Source organism: Otolemur garnettii, unplaced genomic scaffold (assembly GCF_000181295.1).
Source record: "Otolemur garnettii isolate 467f Iridium unplaced genomic scaffold, OtoGar3 scaffold00003, whole genome shotgun sequence".
In the NCBI taxonomy this organism is placed as follows: Eukaryota; Metazoa; Chordata; class Mammalia; order Primates; family Galagidae; genus Otolemur; species Otolemur garnettii.
Genome location: NW_003852398.1, coordinates 24,916,754 through 24,930,963, shown reverse-complemented (window position 1 = coordinate 24,930,963; position 14,210 = coordinate 24,916,754). Strand labels below are relative to the sequence as shown.

Genomic DNA, 14,210 nt, shown 5'->3' with positions numbered 1-14,210 from the left:
TGTATTCTCTCCAATTCTTCTGGATTCCTCTGAAAACGTACTTTTCAGAAATATAGAGGGGGCCAAAAAATGTATACATATTTTGAGAATGGAAAAAATTATATTAAAATTGTAATATTCAAGTCATGTTTAACTTCTGCAATTACAAGGGGTGCTCAAATATGACTTGTGCCCATCTTTTGTTATTGGTATATATTGAGTATTGCAATTATAATACAGTTTTCCTTTCTTAAATGTGTATACATTTTTTTGGCACCCTCTGTATATACAGCACTATCGGTGTGATGTGCACATATCAACAGCCCAGAGCAGGGAAGCACAGGTCAGGACTATCACCTTCCTGATTTCAGACCTTATATTTCTATTAATTTAATCCATCTAAGATCACATGAGATATTTAAGTGGTTCTATCACTTTTGTTGATTGTAAGGGAGGGAACCTCAGGGAGGTTAGTGGGGACACTTATGGGGTTGGCTACTCACCTGTGTCCCCATTTAGGGGTGATAGTTCCTGGGGCTCTGGTCTGGGTGGCTGATCTGACTCTTGGTGCCTCTGGAAGTAATGAGACAACAATAGGTGAGGGTAGAGGGTGGGCGGTCAACGTAAGGATGGGATCTTTCCAAAGGCAAGGCAGGACTGTTAAACCTGCCCCACGCCTGGTCCATTTGGACGGGTTTCCTCCCCAGCTGCGGCAACACTCCTTGTATGGAGGGAGGGTTCCCAGAGCAGGATTTCTCATGCTTGCCAGGGACACCTCAGTGGGGAGTTGGATGCTGCCTGAGCTTTCCTTAGATCCTTGTGGTCTGTTTCTCGCTGCCACCCATGGGGATCTCCCTGCCCATCCCTCCTTCCTTCTCCCAGGATTTGGCCAGACCTTCTGCTGCTATCTTTGCCTCAGCTATGGTCTTGAAGTGCCCCAAACCTCCCAGTTCCCAATTCTGAGATGATTCCTCTTTTCTTCAGGGCTTATTGCTATCCCAGCTTCCAGCCAGGTTCTTCTCAAAGGAATGTGATATCGAGGGCAGAGAATTAGAATTTCAAACCCTGATTTACTGTGCTTGTTCTGTTTCTGCAACTGTAAAATAGAGACAAGAGTACTTAGCTTGCAGGATGAGAGTGAGATATGGCATTCAGGATGTACCAGATGCTAGGCTGGCTTGCCTATGCTATCTTAGTTGATTTTCAGAACAACCTTGAAAAATATGAATATCTCAAATTTAAAGATAAGGAGGCCAGGCCGAGGCTAAGTGAAGCTAGGATTCAATCAAGATAGTTCAGGGGATAGTTGGCAGAGTATTTGAGCCTTACCTAGTGGACGCTTTAACCAACCACGGGCAGTATTGGCTGAATCTGATCAAAGGAATAAATGACGCAAAAGGGCTTTTGACATCACTAAGCAGGGTCAGTGGCTCCCAGATTTCATAAATGACTAATATTTTTTAATGAGAACGTTGATAAAGATTGGCAAGCAAGCAAGAATGCTGAAAAAGTTACTTGTAGATTATCACCATCATTTTCATAAAATAAAGAGCATTTTAAGCTTCCAGAATACAGTCAAGAAAAGCTCAAGAGCAGTCTTCCAGGAAAGGGGAGTGATATGCTTACCCAACGTCACACCTACTTACACCTTTAATTTTATTGCTTCTCCCCAGACAGGTGAAAAGTTGGTTGAATTGGACCAGGATTTGGGGGGAGAAAAAAAAATGTAAGCCCTTTTGTCTACTTTTCAAAATGCTGGAAGGAAAGAAGGAGGGGAGAAGGAGGGAGGGAGGGAAGGAAAGGATGTTCTAGATCCCATTTTAAGAAACGCTTCTTTTTAAATGTTCAAACGTTTTAAAAAGACTACGACAAGGCTATGAAAATGTTCCATTGTGAATTAGCACTATAGAAGAAACCTTTACTTTTTACTGTGGTAACATATTTTCAAAGGCAATTTTTAGAATAGAAATTATTAAAAATTTTCTAAACTCAAGAACTACTGAAATGCTGCTAGAAAGCAAACTCCGGTTAGGGAGGGGAGATAAATCAAGCGAAGTCTTCTAGAACAGTCTGCTCCCCTCCCACAGGGCCTGGCACATGCAAGCCCCTGGCAAACTGAGTGAGGCACGGTGCCTCCCCCGGCTCCTGGGCCTCAGAATCTGCTCAGTGGCTGGGAGAGTCTGACAAGTGAGCTCGCCATCCACCCTGGGAGGACTCAGCCTGTCCTTTCTAGGGGAGAGGAGGAAGCCTGGTCCAGGCACGAGCCAGAGAAACTGTCAACACAAGAATCTGGACAAGTGACAGGAGCCAGCCCCCGCACTGGGGGCTGGAGGAAGGAGGGAGATGACCACAAATGCTCACCTCTTTCCTATTGCCACCACTGGTTATGCTGAATCTGGGCAATGTTTTTATGAGAGCAAGAGGGCCTGGGTTCTAGCCTTGGGTCTGCTACACATTGGGACAAGTCCTTTCCCCTCTCTGGGCTTCTCTTTCCTCCTTCAGGAAGTGAAGGTGAGGAGGTCTAGTAGTTTATCTCGATGATTCCCTGGTATTTAAGCTCTGAGTTCTAAGCTCCACTCCTTTCCACAGCACTGTGGAGCAAAGGTTATTACAGGTGAGGAAACTGAGGCTTAGGGGGTTGAAATGGTGCCCTCATGTTCAAGTCAGCATTAGAATCTGGTGTCAGAATATTTGAGACTATAGAGCAGAGTGGGTAAGACTTCTGGAATTCTAGGATCATATAGCTCTGGGTCCAAATCCTAACTTTAACACTGCGACTGAATGACTTCTCCAGGCCTGGGTTTTCTCATGAGGTGTTTAGATGAAATACTGCACCTGCGGTGTCTGGCACATACTAACAGATCAAATACTGTGGAGATTATTGCTTTCTGTTTGAGAAACATGGCAAGAACAAAGGTCCCATGGTGTTTTAGAAGATATTATAGGCTGCCATGGGTCTCAGGTTTTATCATCTGAAATAATATCATAAGCTCATGACATACTCCCCTTTTTACAAATAACAACCACAATAGAATGGTGGATAATTTGTCTCCACAAACAGCTTCCAAACTACAGGCAGGACAGGACCCTGTGCTGAGATCTTGAGTCCTGATCAAATCATCCCCAACATTCAAGACCCAGTGTCTCCAGCCTGTTCCTCCTCCATTTTCTTAATATTTTAAATATTTGTAAACATCTTTTCCCAGTTACAGTAGCAGTAAACATTCATCATAGAAAGTAAGGAAAATACAAGAAGAGAATCGCACTACCTAGTGACAACCCCGAACACAGTGGCGGGTTGTGCACCTACATATACATAGCCAGTATAGGAATATTCATACTTATGTGCTTCCTTATACCTTATTTCTTCAAATATGTTATGAGTCCTTACTACATTCATAAATTGTGTAAATCTAGTAATTTTAATGAGTTGAATATCTCTATGGATGAATTTATTTATTTTATTATTATTATTATTTGAGACAGAGTCTCATTCTGTTGCCCTCAGTAAAGCGCTATGGCGTCATAGCTCACAGTAACCTCCAACTCTTGGGCTCAAGTGATTCTCTTGCCAAGTTAGGACTACAGGTGCCCGCTACAATACTCAGCTATTTTTTTGTTGTAGTTGTCATTGTTGTTTAGCTGGCCTGGGCTGGGTTTGAACCTGCCAACTTCGGTGTATGTGGCTGGTGCTGTAACCACTGTGCTATGGGTGCTGAACCTCTATGGATGAATTTAGCCATTTAACCTACTCTTGAGTATTTAGATTTTTTTAATTCAAATTATGCTTCAATGAGCATACTAATTTATAACATTTTTTCCACATCTAACATTACTGGCTTTGTCCTTCAGAAAGAGTCTACCAATTTACTGGTCCAACCAATGGCACACAAGAAAGCCAGTTTCTTTCTTTCTTTTTCTTTTCTTTCTTTTTTTTTTTTTTGAGACAGAGTCTCACTCTGGCACCCTGGGTAGAGTGCACTGGTGTCATCATAGCTCACAGCAACCTCAAACTCCTGGGCTCAAGGGATCTTCTTGCCTCAACCTCCCGAGTAGCTGGGACTGTACACACAAGCCACCACTCCTGGCTAATTTTTCTACTTTGGTAGAGACAAAGTCATCCTCTTCTCAGGCTGGTCTCAAACTCTAGCGCTCAGGCAATCCACCCACCTTAGTCTCTCGAAGAGCTAGGATTATAGGCATGAGCCACCAAAATATCAAGAATTCCAGTTTTACCACAACTTTGCCAACATGGAATATTACCACTTTTTGAAAAGCATTGGCAAAATTGCTAGATCATAACCAAACCCAAACCACCTAGTGCTACCTATTGTGTTCCTGGCCCCAACACAGGCATCCATGTGCTCAAGACATTCCAAGCTGCTTAAGACCATCCCACCATGACACATGGTCAAGTCTTCCTGGGCCTTCCCCAGGGCTGAGTTAGTTCCCGTCTTCACTATGGCCCATGAGAGTCCTACACCTGGTTAGCTGTCCCTCTCTCAAGGGGCTCCTTGAGGAGAGGATTTTGAAATCCACATTGGATTTGCCAGTATGGTATGATGCCAGAAAAGTATTTCTTAGGAATGGGTCTATGGACTTTCTGTATCAGAACCACCTGGACAGCCTACTTAGCACAAATTACTAGGCTCAATTCTAGACATAGACAGTTGGGGGGGGGGTTGTACATGTGTGCTGTTAGCAATCTATCCTGGTGATCTGATGCCCACAAGAGCCTGAGGACACTGGGTCCTGACCTGGGTAGGGCTCAATGAGCCACTGTTGAATGGAAAATCCCCAGGTTGGGGCCCTGGCCACTTCCTCCTCAGAGGTCAGGGCACAGAGTACACCCTGCGGTGGGGGAAGACAGGAGTGGGGAGAGGGACACAAGAATTTCCCCTTCCAAAAGCAGGGGTGGGGGGCCTAGGGCTGGGGTGGGGCATCCGGACTGTACTCTGCGAGAGGGATGACAACTTCCTGAGTCAACGGAAACTTGGGAGCAAGAAAGCTACAGAGGCAGTTAGCAACACAGGATGCTGGGAGAGCCAGGCCTGGGGGGAGGACAAGAGACCTGGATTCCAGCTTTACTGTGTGGCTTTGGGTAGGTCACTTCCCTCCTCCAGGTCTCAGTTTCTTTATCTGTGAAGGTCAGGATTGGGTCAGATGCTCTCAGTCTGTCTGAGTTCTAGAGCAGCCCTTCTCCTAAGAAGGCTGGAAATGGAGCGCCTACACCTGCTGCAGGCCCCACACAGCTCTGAGGCCCACTCACAGCTCTGCAGCCCACTCACAGCTCTGCAGCCCATGCACAGGTCTGACACCCAGCTCTAGACCAGAGGCCTGCTGTAGGTTCAATCTGAAGTGAACCTGGTGTTGTACGACACAGCTGCAAAGAGCAGACAGTGTTCAAAGCCATGGAGAAGCCAAACAAGTTCAGATCGGGGCTGGTAAGACCCTCTAGAACAGTGGGTCTCAACCTTCCTAATGCCATAATGCTTTAATACAGTTCCTCATGTTGTGGTGACCCCCAACCATAAAATTATTTTCGTTGCTATGCTCATGTTTTGGAGGGTAAACTGACAAACTGGAAGGTGTCCAAGGAGACTCAAAGGCAAATTACAGGAGGGGCTGTCAACAGAACAATTGGTCAGACTTTAGAACAGGCAAGAAAGAACTGAGCACTGTCTTCACATCTCAGCAGGACTGTCAGGGGTAGATGCTGCTCATTTGGCATCTCTGGCCTTGGAGGGCCGGACTGTGGCCAAGCACTGCAAAAATTGAGAAGTTTCAGTTCAGTATGAAGAATTTCAGAACTGTCCCATACAGAGGTAGGCTGCCTCAGTGGAGGGTGGAGCATGGGAGTCGTAGTGAGCTACCCATCACTGGTAGTATGCAAGGAGAGGCTGGAAAGGCAAACTTCATTTTGCAGGTTGGACTGAGTGATTTTTGAACACCCTGAACTCTAACAGTCTATGATTCTATAAACTTAGTATCCCTGATGTTCAGCAAGTAAACCCCTCTGGTAAGCATAAAGTATTCAGCTGCTGTAGGTCACTGTAAAGACCTCGAGTATTAACACAGCCTCAGGGAGCTCTACTGGGTACTGTTCAGGTTGTAGTATTTTGAGGGTGAATGACTGTAGTCACTCAACTTCCCTCAAATCCTGAGCCTCATCAGGCAAGACTGAATTAGGCAAAAACCACGTGGATGGAAGCTGCCCAGCTACCCTCTACTCTGGGAATCCCAGTGGATGGAAATTAAGAGCATCCCTGAGAGAGGCTCAGCCTTTCTGGCAGATATTTGGCCTAACTTTTTTGGGAACCATCATTCCATCCTGTTCATGAGTCCTCAAGGCTTTACGGATTTCTGACTATGCATTGTATCTTCATTATTCCTGTTTAACTTCAGAGAATTTAGTAATTGAAAGGCCCTTAAGACTTCACCCAGCACCTTCATCGTCATACAAACCACAGCCCTGGTTTCCCTGGGCCACACTGTTCCATCTATCTTGGCTGAGAAAGGCTTACTGGGACCCAGAGGGCTGTTAGAGTTCAGGGTCCTCAGAGATCACTCAGTCCAACCCCAGAGGACAGAGTTGGAAGGGCTCTGGAGAGAGCTGCTTTTAATCCCCACCTCTTTTTTCCAGACAGAAAAGCTGAGGTCCAGAGATGAGGTGGGCAGATAACTTGTCAGAGGCCATGACACAGGGAAGTGGGCAGGGGAGCACAGCTGAGCCCAGAGTCCCTATATGCTTATGCCAGATCTATCCAAGTCATGGAGTCTGTAGGGGAGGGGTGATACTGGGTCTTGGGGGGATCAGTCACACTCTCCACCATGTCAGCTGCCTCTCTGGTGTCCAGGCACAGCATGTGCAGGGCCCCAGCACTACCAGTTTCAAATCTGAGCAACCACAGCAGAGCCCATTGGCTAAGCGTAGAGGCAGGAAGGAGGTGGGCGGGGAGGCCCAAGGGCCCGCTGCAGGCCCTGGGGGAGGAAGGGCAGGGCCTGAATGTTCATGGCTGTTGAGAAACTTGAGTGTTCACACCCAAATTGACAGAGCCTTAGAAGGAAGAACATCATAAATACAAGCCTTAGCTTCCCCATCTCTAAGATGAGCAAAAATATTTGCCATAGTAATGCTTGAACTTGATTTTATTTTCATACTGCCAGAGACACTGAAGACTTATTTCAACCCCTTCATATCATACAGTGTGGTCAACATCACCTACTGTCCTCTGGGGGACAGTCCAGTGTGACTATACAACCCATGGAAAGCCTGGAGTGCTAGTCTGTGCCTCTCCGCTGCACCAGGGGCACCGCCTTCTCTGAACACCTGCAATGCCCCCAGAGCACCGCAAGTAGGGGCGGATGTGGTCTCCATTGCTCCTATCTGAGGACAGATGAGAGCTCTCAGAGGAGGAAAGGACCACTTCCTTGTTAAACACCCCAGCACCTGCCGAGCCAGACCACAGCAGACGGGAGAGTCAGGAAGGACTTGAACATGGGGCCTCACTTCACAGATGGTGAGGCTGAAGCCTAGAGAAAGCCTTTCCATCATACCTTATTTATTTTATTCCTCCCAAGAGCTCAGTTTCTCTTGTGCCTCATCAGCTGCCCAGGGTTAGAGCTGGCTGCTAGAGCTGGCTGTCTCAGAGGGCCTGGAGCTGGCAAAGTACTGGACACCATTTCTAGCATTTGGGTCAGTTGGGCATGCAAAAGCGTTCTTCAGGAGCTGCACAGAAAATGGTGTCAGTGGCTGGGGTGGGGGTAGGGGAGGAGGCAGGCTGAGGGCCAGACATGCTGCCAGATATTCACCTGTCTCTCAAACCCGATGGCAAATTGAGAGTCCTGAGTCAAGGCCCTGGCTTGCCACTTGCTTGCTGTGTGACCTTGGGAGAGCACCCTTCCCTCTCTGGATTCCTGTCTCCTCCTCTACAAGGCATGAAGTTGGGCAATGGGAGACTTAAGAGCCCTTCTGGTGTTGAAATGCCTGATGGGGAAGAGAGGGCAGAGTGAGGTCATCTTGCTATCTCATCCTTTATCCATCCTGTCATGCTCGTTTGCTCCGGGCAGGGCAAGGCTGGCAATTTGACACACTCAGCTGTCAGGACCTGTCATGAAGAGGGTTCTCTGGAGGACAGGAAAAGAAGGGCCTGTGCTTAGGAGGTCCTACGTGGGGGACCTGGAGCCCTTCACACCAATCTGTTCTTCAGCAGCCCGAGTAAGGGTGATAATAAAAGGAAGGGCAGGATTGTCTGGAAGCAGAGGATGACGAGCTCAGCCACCTCTCACATTACATGCAGCACGCTCCCAATCCCGCAGTGGCACTTCAAGCAGTGAGAAGTGCCCATCAGTGCAGACAAGGAGGCCCCTGCGGGATGCCTGGGCCAGGACCACTCGCAACAGGGAAACACTAGTAACTATCCCCACATTCACCAACAGGAGACTGGCTTGAGGCACTCAGGGATATAATACTAAGTAATGTCATTCATATGTTTAAAAGATCAAAGTAGATATTTACATACGAAGATGTAAAGGCATTTGGTAGAACATTAAAAAAAATAGGCAAAATAAATGATTTCTATTGGTACCAGAATGCACAGGTACAAAAAAGAGACAAGAAAAGCACAAACTGACAGCAGGTGTCATGTCCAGACAACAGACTAAATTTGAGGACGGGCTAAAACTGCTGCAGTCAATAAAGGGGAACTTCTTTGACCTGAATTCTTACAATTTTTTAAGCAATAGCTTATAGGTGTTACATGTGTACAAAGAAATTAATGGCAACAAGGGAAAAATACCTATCTTGGAACCTAAAAGCTGTCAAGGGAGTCACTACAGCTGGAGATACCAAGGTCTGAGAAGGAACAGTTAGGGAAAGAGGCAGAGGTAGGACTTTTCTGGACTCCCAGTCCAGTGCTTGTTCCTCCTCAGAGGCTACAGCTGGTGTCCGAAAGTGTATGGGCCTGTCCGAGCACCTCCCTGTTCACTATGTCCCTTACTCTGCTGCTATGCTGTGGTCCCAAAGGGGAGGCATGGGGTTCCTGCTGCCCTTGCTGACAGGCGTCAAGGGGGAAGGGTATGGGAGTGGGGTGGGGAGCCATTTACCTTATTAGGTTATGAGAGTTTTTAAGAGCTGTTGCAAGAAATTTCCAGAAACTCGGCAGCTGAAAACAGCAGAAATTTCTTCTTTCACAGTTCTAGAAGCTAGCAGTCCAAAATCAAGGTGCCAGCAGGCTGGTTCTTCTAGAGCAGTGGTTCTCAACCACGGGTCATGACCCCTTTGGGGGTTGAACGACCCTTTCATAGGGGTTGCCTAAGACCATCCTGCATATCAGATATTTACATTACGATTCATAACAGTAGCAAAATTACAGTTATGAAGTAGCAACGAAAATAATTTTATGGTTGGGCATCACCACAACATGAGGAACGGCATTAGGAAGGTTGAGAACCACTGTTAGAGGATCTGATGGAGGACCAATTCCCTCCCTTCTCCTAGGTCCTGGTATTTGTCTGCAATCCTTGGTGTTGGAGATGCTCCACTCCAATCCCTGCTGCTGTCACCATATATTGTTCCCACTGTGTGTCTGTGTGGAAATCCCCCTCTTTGTGTAAGGACACCAGTCACTGGATTAGGGCCCACTGTAATCTAGTATGACCTCATCGTAACTTGACTGCATCTGCAAAGACCCTATTTAAATCAGGTCACATTCACAGGTTCTGGGTGTATAAGAATTTTGGAAGGACATTATTGAGCATAATACAGATAACAACTTTTCTGCTGTCTGGGCTATTCTCTTAAGGAAAGGGCATGGTAAGGAGGGCCACAAAGCTCATTGTACACTTGGTACAAAAGAACTCTACGGGGGACGGGAGAAGGAAGGCTGGGCTGGAAGGAGGTCAGATTGCATATCTCTTGTCTGGACGGAAGCATGGACATGGAATGGATGTTTTTAGGTATTATAAGGTGTTTGGCCCAGAATGTCTGGAACGTTCAGGTTTGAAAATAAAGTGACACAAAATAAACTATTTTTAGGGATGAAAATTCACTTGGTAAGGAAGTAAGATAGCTTGTCTCAGGTAGTGGATGGATTTAGATCTGCTCAAGCTGGATGGATCTTCTCTTGCTTCTTTTTCTGCTCAAGGTGGAGTGTCAGGAGCTCCCTCTCCCCACACCTGCTAGTCCTGTTGAGGTGAGGCTCCCTGTCTGGCCCCCTGTCCTGTCACTGGGACAGCTCACAGTGCTGAGGTTGGGGGATGCGAAGGATGGAGTACAGGCCTTGAGGTCAGAAACCCAAGCAGAGAGGTGTCAGAGCTGGAAGTAGGGTCATCTGTCAGGCTCTTTACCTACAGAGGGTCCCTATTCTAAGTTTATTTTTTATACATGAACACTGATGAGTTTCATACTGAGACCCCATGAAGCTCCTTGCAGGTAGATTCCAGGGTCTTGTTCATGGCTGATCTAGGAATCCTGGGACATCAGGAGGTAGCCCCACTTGACCAGAGTTTCAGCATTTTCACTTATATGGCTGCATGCTTTTATGCAATTAATTTGAACTATTTTCTGCTCTTTTTAATGGAAAAGAGGAAGGAAAGGAAGAAAGAAAGGAAGGGAGAGAGGTAAGGGAGGAAAGGAAGGGAAGGAAGGGAAGGGAGGGAGAAAAACAAGCGAGGTGAGGGCAGCGCCTGTGGCTCAAAGGGCGCCAGCCCCATATGCTAAAGGTGGTGGGTTCAAACCCAGCTCCAGCCAAAAACTGCAAAAAGAAAAAAAAAAAAGAAAAAGAAACAGAAAAAAAGAAGCGAGGTGCTGACTGACATGAAGCAAAGATCCCAAACCTAACATTGAATTGGGGCAAAAACGGGAGTCATTAGGGAGCTGGGAGCACATCACGCTCTCGGGGGACCTATACTAGCTGCCTGTGAATTCATATACAAAGGAAAAGAACACAATTAAAAACATGTATGTGTGCAGAAGGTATCTTGCTAAAGGCTGTATCACCAGGGCAGAGATTATCAGGATTCTTTCTAATGTGTTTTAGGTTGCCAGGGACTGATACCCCTTTATAACACAGAAATCTAGTGTTCAATCTCACTAGTCTTCCAGAGGGCCACATGCATGGAAGTCTGGATTTGCCTCAGCTGGGATGATTTGTGGGATTTTAATTTCTGGGTTTGGCAAAAACAACAAAACAAAACAAACAAACAAAAAGACTAGCTCAGAGGCCACCTACACACCAACATCCTCACGATGGTGCTGCCTCTGCGCGACCTCAGAGGCAGCTTCTGCATGTTCCCCGACTGTTCCGCCCTCCGCAGACTGAGCTGGAAAGGTGGATTTGCCCAGCTCTTACTGACCAGGTGTCAGGGGCTTGGTTCCACATTCCTTATGCCTCCTGCATACCCCACTTGCACCACAACTGCCCAATCCCCACCTATCTTCAAAACCCAGCCAAGAGGCCAACTCTCTGTGGGGGGCCTTCCCTGATCCCCTCGGAGCTCCAAACCATACTAGTTCCGGTTAGGAGGAAAACACAAAGATGCTCAATGATAAAAAGGGGCAGGAGTGCAGACTGTAAAACACCTGCATATCCAACAGCCGCGGGACATCAGGTAGCCACTACGGGACCACTCAAGGTGGGAAAATGCCTCCACCAGAATATTAAGTAACTGGAATATAACCATATAGAATATAATAGCCACACTCATTTATTACATAGGCAGGAAAAAATAATAGAAAGAATGACACTGACATGTACACAGTGGCTATTTTGTAATGGCAGGATCAAAAGCAATTCTTAAGTTTCTTTATACTTTTGCAAAGTTTGAAGTTTTGCCTCAAAATGCAATAACCAGAATAATTATGTCTCTTACATGGAATTCTGAATATTTGCTAGGCCTGGGCTTACATTCTCTCTTATATTCTTGCTTAAATGCCATCTGCTTGAACCCCTCCAGTGATGGGGGACTCACTGTCCTTTGTCCAGTGATGGGGGACTCACTGTCCTTTGTCCAGTGATGGGGGACTCACTGCCCTTTCAGGTCTTTTTTGGTCACTTCTTTCTCATGAGAAATAGAAATCTGGCTCCCTTTAGTTTTCCCCATAGTCACAGTTCTGCCTTCTGGAAAAACAGAGAACTGGTTCCCATTGACAAGGACAACATTTCAGAGGTTCAAAGGCAGTAACTAGATTCTAGGCTTCATCCCTTCCCCAGCCCCACCCACACCATTCTTCTAAGGATTTTAATGTCCTTCACCTCCCACATCCCAGTGTACTTTCCCTGGGTAAAATCCAGGCAGTGATGTCCTTAAAGTATAACTTTAACTCCAGGCCTCATTATCTCTTTCAAGGGCATCCCACCTGCCAGTCAGGGATCAGGGACTCTATTATTCGCATTCTTTCATCTAATCTTTAGAACAACCCTGTGACACAGAAGCTGGTATCTCACCTACCTTATGAATGAGGAAACCAAGGCATGGAAAAGGTAAGTCACTTCCAAGGTCACTACTTGGATCCTGGAAGGAGCCAAGACTGAACCAGCACCTAGCCCAGAGCTTGATGTGGTCAATACATAAATGTTTGCCAAGTTAATAAACAAATAGGTGAATTCAGTTCTAAAGCTCTTGCCCTCAGCACTACTGTCTTCAGAATTGCCTATGCCAGCCTCTTCCACATTATCCACACTCTGCATTTCTCCCCTGTCACCTCACCTGAAACATGGATGTGCATGGGAAGGGCTACTGCATGACTGACCCACTAAGCACCAGTTGCCAAGGCCCAGCTTTGGCAGCAGTGCAGAGCCTGTTCTCAAAGGTCCTGCTTGGGACTGTGGTGTCACAGCCAAATCCCTGTGGACTGGAATGTTTAGACATGACATCGTCCCTAACACACGGTAGTGTGCCTCCCGCATGCACTCCACTGTCCTACCCAACTGACCAAAGGAGGTCGGTAACCTGCTGGGAAATAGGAAGGCCCCTCCTTACTTCCATGTCACCCCTACACGCAAGCCTGCAAAAAGTTTGTTTCCTTGTCCCCCACCCTCTCTGGCCTTCTCCCAAGTCCTTCTGTGGAACATGACCACATAGCCATAGTCTCTGTTAAGAAAAAGCATTTAGGAAGGACTACACAATCCGGATGGTTCCTAAGCACCCACTCCCTAGGCTGCTAATGACCCCACTCATTCATCTCCAGGATTTCAACTTGTTCCAATAAGGCAGTGACATAGCCCCCAGCTGGCTTCTCAGTGGGATCTAGAACAGCTGGTCAGCTAAGGCCAAAAGGCATCATAGACCACAGAACTCAGTTACCCTCAGATTCTTGAATCTGGAGGGACCTTGAAAAGTCCTAGTGATCAACTCTCTGTTCCTAGATAGAGTAGTCCTCGTCAAAAGTACCAGCCTTATTCCTTGCTGCATGCCACTGTCAGTCTGCATAAAAAATGCTTTCACGCTGTGCTTTTAATAGTCAGCTTTTGCTTGGGCCATCCTCTTGGCCTTGAATGGGTAATTCCTACCAAGCCACCTTCCATACAAGATACCCTCCTGTACCTCTCAAAGTGGGATGAGATACACCTGCTGCATGCTGGGCTAACCCTAGCATGGTTCTTATTTGGACCTCATTCACTCAAACACTTAGCACTTGCTCTGTGCTCTGCATAAGGCATTGAGCACTAGATGGGGAGTGTAGAAAGCCAGGAGCAATTGCACAGTTTTACCACCAACTGGCTGTCTGATTTTGGACACATCCCTTCTCACTGAACTTCGGTTTCCTCACCTATAAAGTGGGGAAGATTCCACAGCCCAGCCTAGCTTTGAGGGCTTTGTGAGGATGGGCAGGATGTGAAAGTACTCTGCAAACTGCCATTCAGGGTGAGTCATTATTATCATGACCTGCTGTAGTCTGAGCTCATTTTTGTCCATTCCATCCTTGAAGTCCCTTGTCCCCCAGGGGACTGACAGCCTGCTGGGAAAGGGCTTGGGAGCTCAGGTCTTCCAGGGGTTGGCACCTAAATGAGAAATTGGGCAGGAGCACAGCCTAGAAGGATGGAAACAGGCATGAACTTTAAACAAAAACAGCCCATAAATCCTGCTGCATGGCATAGGGGCAAGGGCCTGGCATTGCTGGGATAGAGAACACTCACCAGACTTCTCTTAGGCAACAGGGTGAAGGCTTTTATGCCAAAGGGCTTTGTCTAATGTCATCAAGAAGCACAGGGGTAGTGGTGGAGATGAAG

The 14,210-nt window shown here is 46.8% G+C and overlaps 1 protein-coding gene across 1 annotated transcript in view; it reads right to left on the bottom strand.

Moving 5' to 3' along the window:
- Positions 1–14,210, bottom strand: part of CCDC69 (coiled-coil domain containing 69) — a 38,930-nt gene that overhangs the window by 22,232 nt on the left and 2,488 nt on the right. The window contains exon 2 of the mRNA XM_012809344.2: positions 483–552. Within this exon, the coding sequence (XP_012664798.1) occupies positions 483–552 (70 nt within the window). The remainder of the gene's footprint in view (positions 1–482; positions 553–14,210) is intronic.